Source organism: Oncorhynchus gorbuscha, linkage group LG14 (genome assembly GCF_021184085.1).
Source record: "Oncorhynchus gorbuscha isolate QuinsamMale2020 ecotype Even-year linkage group LG14, OgorEven_v1.0, whole genome shotgun sequence".
Taxonomy (NCBI): Eukaryota; Metazoa; Chordata; class Actinopteri; order Salmoniformes; family Salmonidae; genus Oncorhynchus; species Oncorhynchus gorbuscha.
The window spans coordinates 26,135,780-26,146,798 of record NC_060186.1 but is presented as its reverse complement, the minus strand read 5'-3'; the positions used below and the strand labels follow the sequence as shown (position 1 = coordinate 26,146,798).

Below are 11,019 nucleotides of genomic sequence, written 5' to 3'. Positions count from 1 at the left end.
CTTTGTTTTCCAACCCTCCGACGCAATCTGCCACGGTTTACACTCAATCAGACCGACAACGCTGCGTTTGCCTTGCAGCATTGCGTTTCAGAGGCAGTTTCAGTAGGTTCTGTGTGGTGCATGCATACTGTCTGTTGTGATCTAGGTGTAACAGCAACAGAAGTACATTCATTTCGAATGGAATGCACTGCAAATGTCTCTTCAACACAACGCTGCAAGGCAAACGGAGCGTTCCAGACATGAACGCACTTCTGGTGTACCAAAAGGCAACGACAATGTCGGTGTGATCAAGGTGTCAGGCTAAATCAATTCATTTAACAGGGTGGTGAAAGTGCACGGTGATGAGATTGACGCTCCTTTCCAATAAATATCCAGGGTCTTATTCTGGTGACATCGATACTTGGCTGCCATTTGATAATTACAAATAATTTTGCTAATTTGCCCATAAAAATCTCATCATGTAGACAATACCCGCACTGTATATGCGAACTGTAGGCTACAGCGCAGTGCCAAGGCCAGAGTGGCCATAACGGCGGGCACATTCACTATATAATGCAATTTTTTTGTGACAAAACTATCAGCTGAGTTGAAAATGCGATGGCAATCCATCTACATGTTTTATTGAGTACATGTGAATTTAAACGCAAAAGGTATTTGTTATGTGCACTACACCTTTTCTCCGCAACAAGTCAATTTGATAAAACATCTCTGATGGGGAAATGTGCATATAGTTTTTATGCAGATTTTAGAGTATTTGCATGAATATCTGTAGCCAATTGGATGGGAACCTAGCTATAGACACTAACCACTAAGGTTGGTACTCCTACGTATGTCACTTTCTAACCAGATTCAACATGGCTGGTGTGTAAATTAACAAGTCATACGAAAACGAAAAAATTAACATGTTTAATAACCTATTCGAGGAGGAAAGCGTTTGATTTATGACATTGTGCAACAACATCAATATGAAACGCTCAACAACAAATGACATAACAGGAAGGGTTCCATTTGCTGCCATGTCTTTTTGCTGAGCTACATGACATCTTTGGTTGCCATCCTGCAGACAACAGCATCCAGTAGACACGTATCCTCCTGGGGTGTGGTTTTGTACAGCTGGAGAGAAGAAAAAACAAGAGCATGTTGAGTTAGAAATATGAATTAAAAAGTGTCGCTCCACAATGATACAATAGCTTTACAGTACAAAATACAGATTTAAAAAAAACACATTGTGGACCAGTCAAAGAGTTGAGGCACTAAAAGCAGTCAGTCAAACATGGTACAATATTTCATTTGGAGTCATTTATAATATATGAAAATCTATACATTATTGCTATCAGTTATTATACATGACATCATTTATATACATGTATGCAGATGCAGGAGATAAAAGGATGTTTAGGTCCTAAAAACTAAAAGTCTCCATTGGAGGATAAGGTGGCAGGCTTTGGTGCAATCATTTACATTATCGTTACCTGATAGAAACACACGATTTACTTTTTTCATCTCAAACGTTAAAATGTTTATTCTGGCTTGACAGTTGACTTAATAGATCATTCCTAATGTCGCTGTGTAACCTACAGTAAAGCAAGGCATGAGCTTCTGTTATAACGGATCCATCGTTGCAAAAAGAACAGACACGTTTATCTAAGGGAGCGTTTGTGTATTGACAAGTCTCAATCAGGGATGTCAACTGTTGAGGGCCCAAAAAAGTGACACTTTTTTTTGTTGCACTGAAACATGCAAAACTAATTAACTAATTTTAAGTTAGTGAATTAGTTTTACTAATTAAACAACAAAGAATATGATCTACAAGATCAGTCTGTGTGTAAAAAAAGTGGTTAATGTGAATGAAAGTCACAGCTAAAAAATGTGAAGAAAGCAATCCAATGTTATTTGTTGCCTAGACTTACTGCATATGACACTCAAGTCTTGATTTAAAAAAACAATACACTAATATTGCAGTTAGCCATGACAGCCTTTATAATAGAAAGTGTGTAACCACACACACACACACACACACACACACACACACACACACACACACACACACACACACACACACACACACACACACACACACACACACACACACACACACACACCTAAATATTGCACTTGGGAAAAAACAAAGTCAAAATAGAATGAAACAAACAATGCTATTTTTGCTCTATTGTAGTGGCCACTATAGTAGATATTGATCAAGTGCACAAAGCTACGTGTGCAAAAATAACAGTCACCGAGTAAAACATTTACCCCCCCACTCACGCAAAAGTGTAACTATCAAGTTCGACACAACAAAAGCAATATCTTTGGGCTACACTGCACTGTATTACAGGCTGCAGGAGAGCAGAGATGAGTGGACAAAGCACTTTACTGAGGCAATATTTTGAACAGAACGCAACCGCGTCACAAAAACAATTGCCCAAAGAACAAGTGAGGCAGCACAAAGGCAGCACAAAGTACAAAGTACCGGCTGCCACAAAGCACGGGTGTAAAACAAAACCTGGCGCACACCAGCCGGAAGCGTACCAACCTGACAATAAACAATACCCTACACAGACATGGAGGGAACAGAGGACTAAATACACACAATTAAGAGGAGATGTAAACCAGGTGTGCAGGAAAGCAAGACAAAACAAATGGAAAATGAAAAGTGGAGCGGCGATGGCTAGAAGAACGGTGACGTCGACCGCCAAACGCCACCCGAACAAGGAGAGGGACCGACTTCGGCGGAAGTCGTGACAGCCAGGCCCAGCTCCAGCTACACTTGATCCCTGAAACCACTTGTTTAACAAGCAACGCTGCATTTACATCCAATTCTCTCATTCTGAAAATTAACCACATACTGTAGAAAACATTGGTTCACAGACAGTAGTTAGTTCGTTAGCTAGTTAACATTTTACACAGATTGCCAGGGTCCAGAAAGAACTTGAGGAATGACAAGGATTCATATACCAGTTAATACTATAGTGAATTGGTTAGGTTACTAACGTTAGCTCATCTGATTGTGTAACGTTAGCTAGCTAGCTGTCTGACTTTATTAGTCAGCTAATTTTCACACAATAAACTCAATTTGATCAGCTAAATTGGATAATGTTGCTCAACATTTCTCTGGCTAGCTAACGCGGAGAATTTGATCCAGCTGGCAAGATACAATGCTAACAATTATTGTTCTACCACACTTGCTCCCTTACCTCAAACTTTCCAAACGCCATTGTTTTTCAGTTACAGGTCATGAAGTAGCTTCATCACCTTCTCACCCCAGTCTCCGTTGTCAGGCTTCTCACCTACCTCTTCGTTATCGTTCAGGGGACGCGCTGCGGTAACCGGCAAACTGCCTTTCCACACTCTGCTGTCTTTCCAGAGTGAGCGCTGATGCTGTAACTAGCAAGTTGGTTGTCTCTTCTATCTTCAGTCGCTTGCTGCATTCTGTTGTAATGTGAATGATTGGCTGAGCCTTGGACACAGCCAGAATTGGTCCAAACAGGCATCACTCACTCGCATAGAAACACGCATCACTCGTTTAATTACAGCCAGTAGTGATCCAAAGCCCCCCTCCCAAACTTTTTTCATCGGATCTACACTGTAGGTCCCCTATTTTGGATTCAAAACTGCGTAAAGGTGTCACCAAAAGGTGACTAGTTTGCATCCCTGCAGAATACCGAGGGGCCACTCCACATCTATATTTCCCAAAAGAGCTTCAGTATTGCTTAGATAAAACTGTACTTATGCAAGGTTCCATCCCAAAAGTGCATTTAAAAATCAGTTGGTGACACTTTAGTTCTTCACTCTCCAAAAGTGCTAATTGGAAAACATTTCAGTCATTTCTAGAATAAACTGTCAGTATCCGTGAGATAAGTCATATGAATGGAGTTGAAAAAGGCTTTGACAAGGTATAGAAAAAATGTACTTGCAATTGCAACATCACAAGCCCATAACAAAACATCTTTACAGAGATGTACATTTGGCTAAATCTCTGCCATTTTTTCCCAAATACATACAGATATTCAAACCCCTTTACTTTTTACACATTTTGATATGTTACAGCCGTATTCTAAAATGTGTTCAATTGTTGTTTTCCCTCATCAATGATAAAGCGAAAACAGGTTCAGAAATGTTTGCAAATATATTCAAAATAAAAAAACAAATATTGCATTTACGTATGTATTCAGACCCTTTATTCAGTACTTTGTTGCAACTTTGGCAGTGATTACAGCCTCATATCTTCTTGGGTATGACGCTACAAGTTTGGCACTCCTGTATTTGGGGAGTTTCTCCCATGCTTCTCTGCAGATCCTCTCAAGCTGTCAGGTTAGATGGGGAGGGTCGCTGCACAGCTATTTTTCAGGTCTGTCCAGAGATGTACGATCGGGTTCAAGTCCGGGCTCTGGCTGGGCCACTCAAGGACATTCAGAGACTTGTCTCGAAGCCACTCCTGCATTATTTTGTCTGTGTGCTTAGGATCGTTGCCCTGGATGGATGGAGCAGGATTTCATCAAGGATCTCTCTGTACTTTGTTCTGTTCATCTTTCCCTCGATCCTGACTAGTCGGACCCTGCCACTGAAAAACATCCCCACATCATTATGCTGCCACAACCATGCTTCACCGTAGGGATGGTGCCATGTTTCCTCCATGCCAAAGAGTTCAATGTTGGTTTCATTAGACAGAGAATCTTGCCAAAAGATAGGTGTCTTTTGACAAACTCCAAGTGGGCTGTCTCATGCTTTTTACTGAGGAATGGCTTCCGTCTGGCCACTCTACCATAAAGGCCTGATTGGTGGAGTGCTGCAGAAATGATTGTCTTTCTGGAAGGTTCTCCCATCTCCACAAAGGAACTCTGGAGCTCTGTCAGAGTGACCATCGGGTTCTTGGTCACCTCTCTGACCAAGGTCCTTCTCCCCAGATTGCTCAGTTTGGCCAGACCGCCAGCTCTAGGAAGAGTTTTTGTGATTCCAAACTTCTTCAATTTAAGAATGCTGGAGGCCACTGTGTGCTTGGGAACTTCTATGCTGCAGAAATGTTTTGGTACCCATCCCCAGATTTGTGCCTCGCCACAATCCTGCTCAGAGCTCTACGGACAATACTTTTGACCTCATGGCTTGGTTTTTGCTCTGACATCCACTGTGGGACATTATATAGACAGGTGTGTACCTTTCCAAATCATGTCAAATCAATTGAATTTACCCCAGGTGAACTCCAAGTTGTAGGATCTCAAGGATGATCAATTGAAACAGGGTGTACCTGTGCTCAATTTTGAGACTCATAGCAAATGGTCTGAAACAAGGTATTTATGTTTTTGACTTTAAAAAAACCTGTTTTCACTTTATCATTATGGGGTATTGTGTGTAGATTGCTGAGGATTTAAAAAAGCAAAACATTTTCGGATAAGGCTGTAACGTAACAAAATGTGGAAAAAGTCAAGGGGTCTGACTACTTTCTGAAGGCACTGTATATATTATATTATATTAGTGTGTGTGTGTGTGTGTGTGTGTGTGTGTGTGTGTGTGTGTGTGTGTGTGTGTGTGTGTGTGTGTGTGTGTGTGTGTGTGTGTGTGTGTGTGTGTGTGTGTGTGTGTGTCCAACACTCCAGGAAAAACAAGACCAACCTTTTTGACCTTAGCAGGGTCGGTCAACATGGAGACATCTTCAACTGGGATCTGTTGTCCGTCCACCTTGGCAATGATGTCAGTCATGTGCTGCGTCTCCTCTTTGAGATGGACGAGAACTATGAGAACAGCACTGTCACAGTCTGACATCCCAAACCTCTTGAAGGCCTCTGAAATCTAAAGGAAAATATATGTCGAAGACATTGGGATGGGATATTAACTTTGAAAGAAGTGTCAACATATATGTGTGTGTGTGTGTTTGTGATACAGTTAGAGGCTACTTACATTATTAGTGGGTGAAAGGTTGTAGATGATTTCGGAATATAAACTCCTTGTCTTCATTTTTCCAGTACTATGTAAATGAACTGCCTTGTTTGCTGCCACTAGCACTTGGAAGGGGTTCACTATCTGCAAACATTTCAAATCATCAGTTTGTGGATCATTACATCAACTTCAGTCAAGCATTCATACATTACATCAAAACCAACATTTCTAGCTAGCTAGCTACATTGTCTCACCATAGACGGGTTTATCAAGGCACCATGAATCTTTCCTTCCATGGCATTTTTCCTCAATTCTGCAGCGTTTTTGACATCTTTGAATAGCAACTGAGTTACAGTACGATCAGGAAAGAGTTCCAATTCCTGAGTTGAATACATAACTGAAGAAAAAGGAATTTGTGGATAAAAAAAGACTCGAACATTTCAGTTAGACCATCTCACGTGGTTAAAAAAAATTATACACAGGGAACAAAAACAAGGTAACACAATTAATCTGAAAGGTTCCGGTTTTACACGACTAAAAATATTTATGCTGTACCTAATAATTGTCAATACTTATTATGAAATAAAATATAGTAGATATACTCGCATTTTTAAAACGATTGTACGACAGAGAAGCAATTCAATAATTTGTGAAATGATATTGATAGGAACTTAGAATTTTTAAACAGTTTCTGTACGGACTACCTTCCACTGACGGGACCACCAAACTGTCAAAAAATGTAACTCTTCCGTTCGCTTTTTAGCTAGATTAAAATATCTGTTTTTTGTCATTTTATATACATTTCATCTGTAGTTAACATGAAATTAAACGTATGTTGCGTACACCATATATAAATATCTAGCAAATTTTAGATTGATTTCCGCGTTAGTTCGGGAATTTCTAGGTGAAGATGGAGAAATTCGAAGGGTACATTTTCACTGCTCTCTGCAGCACCAACTTTTTGGTTTCGTGTCTCCTTTTCTCCAAAATAACTCGGGAGCAAAGGGAGCCTTACATGGACGAAATATTTCACGTCCGTCAAGCTCAGAAATACTGCTACGGGAAGTTCAACGAGGTATAATTTTGCTCTTCAATGAAATTTCCTTGATTTTGTTACATTGTTTGCTTGTCGGATTAACGCAACGCTTGTCCTTGGAATACTGTGACAGAATGCTAGCTAGATTTTTTTTAACCCTTCTCTAAACCATCTGTGACTATGAACACAGACAGCTTACTCTCGCTAGTCATTATTGTGGATACCATGCCTGAATCCTGAAAAGCATTGTAATTCTGCAGTGGTATATAGCCCTATATATAACTAAACCATTTGGCATCTGTCTAGTTTAAATAACATGAACCCTTTTAAATTAAATGCTGTAGTAGAGGCTCTTTAACGGGTACTTTTTCCTTTCTCTTTGTTGTTCCAGTGGGACCCAATGATCACCACGCTTCCTGGCCTGTACCTGGCGTCAGTGGGCGTGATCAAGCCAGTGGTGTGGCTCGTGGACCTCACAGGGAAGGTAGTGTGTTCTACCGCAATGCTGCGCTTCATCAACCTACTCTTCAACTGTGGCATCCTTTACTTGCTCTATCTCGTCATCTGCAAGCTCCACCTCAAAGAGAAGGTAATAATGTTATTTAATGGTATTACATGTTATTACATTTATAGCATCCCCATGGTTGGCAAGCTCCTGTTCTGGAAAGCTTCAATGTGCACACTAGCATTTGTGATGTGGTATATTTTTCATTAATTGTGTTTAGTTGGTGTTTTGTGCTGTCAGCTAATACTGGTTGCCGGAATAATGGCTGGGTATATTGAGCAATATGTTATAATGTTTTGTTAGGATTAATTCTGAATCTATGTCAATGTTTAGATTTGTTTAAACTTGGGTGAAAAGGAAGTTAGTGTTGAAATATATTACATTTGACAACAACAATAAAAACTGCTTATATATTGTACTTAGCTTTGTTTTTATGTAGACGTGGCTTTTGCTCCAGTACAACTTTTACTCACCTTACGCAAATAATTTTGGTATAAATTAAGACCTTGAAAAAAATGATTGAATGCCCTTAAAGCTTCAATTGCATTCATTTTGTTAGTCATAACAACCATGGTTTCTCTTTCAGACTAAGACGGCCTCCCGCAGAGTTCTCTCAGCCCTGTCCCTGTCTACCTTCCCCGTGCTCTACTTCTTCAACTTCCTTTACTACACAGATGCCGGATCTACTTTCTTCATCCTCTTCACGTACCTCATGACCCTGTATGGCTGTCACAAAGCCTCGGCACTCCTCGGCGTCTTCGCCATATTCTTCCGCCAGACAAACATCATCTGGGTGGCGTTCTGTGCCGCCACGGTGGTGGCCAACAAGATGGATGAAACCTGGAGGACGGAACAGTCGAAGAAGAAGGATGACAAGTTGCCCTGTCAGATACCTTTCTCCGTAAGTGGGGTGAAGAGAGTGATACGTTTCCTGTTGGAATTCCTGACCACAGCCAATCACGTGAAGGCTGTGACGCTAGTGGCGTGGCCGTACATTCTTGTTGCCGTGGGTTTTATCGCGTTCATCGTGTTGAATGATGGGATTGTAGTCGGGGACAGAACCAGTCACGAGGCCTGTCTCAACTTCCCTCAGCTCTTCTACTTCTTCTCCTTTACCCTCTTCTTCTCCATCCCCACGTCGCTGTGCTACCACCGAGCTCTCCGCTTCCTCCAGACCCTCAAGAAGCAGCCACTGCTCTACTTAGCGATCACAGGACTCTGCCTGCTCCTAGTGTGGAAGTTCACCTTCGTGCACAAGTACCTCCTGGCTGACAACAGACACTTCCCCTTCTATGTGTGGAAGAGGATCTTCCAGAAGCACGAGGCGGTGCGTTTTGCCCTCATCCCGGCATACGTGTTTGCAGCGTGGAACTTCGTGGACACTCTGAAATCCCGGTCGTTGTTCTGGATCCTGGCGTTCCTGGTGTGTCTGCTGGCGGCCACAGTGCCTCAGAAGCTGCTAGAGTTCAGGTACTTTATTGTTCCGTACCTGCTCTACCGCCTCCACATGCCCCTGCCGTCCCTCACCAGACTGGTGCTGGAGTTCCTGTTCTATACAGTCGTCAACGCAGCCACACTGTACATCTTCATCAACAAGACTTTTCAATGGCCAAATAGTCCGGCTGTACAGAGGTTTATGTGGTAGCCTGACCTGAACAGGAGGAACCCAGTCATTTGGAAAAACTATAGGTTATACTTTTTCTATTTTAAATGAGTAGGGCCAGGAGTTTTTCCTGTTGTGATGAGATCATGCTCAGGAAAAAAAACCATGGCCCAACATGTGAGAGAATGCATTTCATGTGAAGAATACTTTGAAAAGCACAAGACGTTTATAATGTACATTTGAACTGTGAAAAGCAGTGTACATTGAATTATGTAATTTGGATGGAGGAAGAGGCAAAAAAAAAATGTAAAAGCCAAATTGTAAAGCAGCAATCTGTGTATTATACTGTATGTTAAAAAAAAAAATTCTGCAAATGAAGAACATTCATGATTTATCTTAATTTAACTCTATTGGTAGAGTTATACGAAATGATGTGGCTCTCTTTGGAAACATACAACATCCCTGACTATTCAAATAAATGAATTAGTCTGTATTTCCCTATTCTCTACTGGAAATAGCATCCATAAACCATGTAAACAAACATCTGTTTACATTCTGCTGCAATATTCTGAAGAGTAAAGCTGTGATATACAATGGGTTAGAATCCTCTTTTGTCTTTCTACTGTATTTTAGATTATCTCAATCCTGCCCCCAACTGCGATCCCTTGAATAATGTTCTTGTTTGTGTTTCTTGAATGTGTTTGGTTGCCCTAAAATTCCAGAATCCTTCTCTGTCCTTTAGGCCGAAGATATCATCCAGTAGCTTAACTATTCAAGTCAGTTTATTAAATCATTGTCTTTAATAACACATGTAGATTCTTCAAAAGTAGTGTGTACATTAGCTTCAGAAATGTTTCTTTGGTCAGAATTTATTACTTTAACCTGTATTTTCTACCTGCATCGTTACCTGTCTGTTGCTGATCTTTTATTGTCCCTGTATGGCTGTCCCTGGGCTGAAATGATCAAATGAAGTGACGCAATAAAATTATTAATGTCATACTAATATTGTTGAGTACATTTTTGCCGCTTCCTGATGCTTTCATACACCAATTTCACCACACGGTGGTGGTCTAATAGTTTGTGAATAAACTCAGCAAAAACGTCCCTTTTTCAGGACCCTGTCTTTCAAAGATAATTTGTAAAAATACAAATAACTTCACAGATCTTCATTGTAAAGGGTTTAAACACTGTTTCCCATGCTAAACAATTAATGAACATGCACCTGTGGAACGGTTGTTAAGACACTAACAGCTTACAGACGGTAGGCAAAATAAGGTCACAGTTAAGAAAACATCAATGTGCCTTAGGCATGCTGCAAGGAGGCACAAGGACTGCAGATGTGGCCAGGGAAATAAATGTCAATGTCCGTACTGTGAGACACTTAAGACAGTGCTACAGGGAGACAGGACAGACAGCTGATCGTCCTCGCAGTAGCCGACCACGTGTAACAACACCTGCACAGGATCGGTACATCCGAACATCACACCCCCGGGTCAGGCACAGGATGGCAACAACTGCCCGAGTTAAACCAGGAAGGCACAATCCCTCCATCAGTGCTCAGACTGTCTGCAATAGGCTGAGAGAGGCTGGACTGATGACTTGTAGGCCTGTTTTAAGGCAGGTCCTCACCAGACATCACCGGCAATAGCGTTGCCTATGGGCCCAAACCCACTGTCGCTGGACCAGACAGGACTGGCAAAAAGTGCTCTTCACTGACGAGTCACGGTTTTGTCTCACCAGGGGTGATGGTCAGATCCGCGTTTATCGTTGAAGGAATGAGTGTTACACTGAGGCCTTTGGATTTGGAGGTTGAGGGTCCGTCATGGTCTGGGGTGGTGTGTCACAGCATCATTGGACTGAGCTTGTTGTCATTGCAGGCAATCTCAACGCTGTGCGTTACAGGGAAGGCATTCTCCTCCCTTATGTGGTCCCCTTCCTGCAGGCTCATCCTGACATAATCCCTCCAGCATGACAATGCCACCACTACTGCTCATTCTGTGCGTG

The 11,019-nt window shown here is 41.6% G+C and overlaps 2 protein-coding genes across 2 annotated transcripts; one reads left to right on the top strand and one right to left on the bottom strand.

The window, feature by feature from the left end:
- Positions 1-891: 891 nt before the first annotated feature.
- tprkb (Tp53rk binding protein) lies at positions 892-6,483 on the bottom strand. Its single transcript, XM_046297651.1, has 4 exons — positions 6,126-6,483; positions 5,893-6,015; positions 5,608-5,784; positions 892-1,113 (listed from the first exon to the last, which is right to left on the bottom strand). Exons 1-4 carry the CDS (start codon positions 6,264-6,266, stop codon positions 1,033-1,035), a joined length of 522 nt encoding a protein of 173 aa, XP_046153607.1. The 5' UTR covers positions 6,267-6,483; the 3' UTR covers positions 892-1,032.
- Positions 6,484-6,565: 82 nt separating this feature from the next.
- Positions 6,566-10,014, top strand: alg10 (ALG10 alpha-1,2-mannosyltransferase). The gene is made up of 3 exons (XM_046297650.1): positions 6,566-6,946; positions 7,299-7,496; positions 7,999-10,014. Exons 1-3 carry the CDS (start codon positions 6,782-6,784, stop codon positions 9,055-9,057), a joined length of 1,422 nt encoding a protein of 473 aa, XP_046153606.1. The 5' UTR covers positions 6,566-6,781; the 3' UTR covers positions 9,058-10,014.
- The last annotated feature ends 1,005 nt before the right edge of the window (positions 10,015-11,019 follow it).

Excerpts from the sequence above, each read along its gene's own strand:
- tprkb (XM_046297651.1), bottom strand. The coding sequence starts at position 6,266 with ATGTATTCAACTCAGGAATTGGAACTCTTTCCTGATCGTACTGTAACT. Across the intron at positions 5,785-5,892 it reads ACCTTTCACCCACTAATAAT|ATTTCAGAGGCCTTCAAGAG; the intron begins GTAAGTAGCCTC and ends ATTTTCCTTTAG. Across the intron at positions 1,114-5,607 it reads ACCCTGCTAAGGTCAAAAAG|CTGTACAAAACCACACCCCA; the intron begins GTTGGTCTTGTT and ends TCTTCTCTCCAG.
- alg10 (XM_046297650.1), top strand. The coding sequence starts at position 6,782 with ATGGAGAAATTCGAAGGGTACATTTTCACTGCTCTCTGCAGCACCAAC. Across the intron at positions 6,947-7,298 it reads GCTACGGGAAGTTCAACGAG|TGGGACCCAATGATCACCAC; the intron begins GTATAATTTTGC and ends TTGTTGTTCCAG. Across the intron at positions 7,497-7,998 it reads AGCTCCACCTCAAAGAGAAG|ACTAAGACGGCCTCCCGCAG; the intron begins GTAATAATGTTA and ends TTTCTCTTTCAG.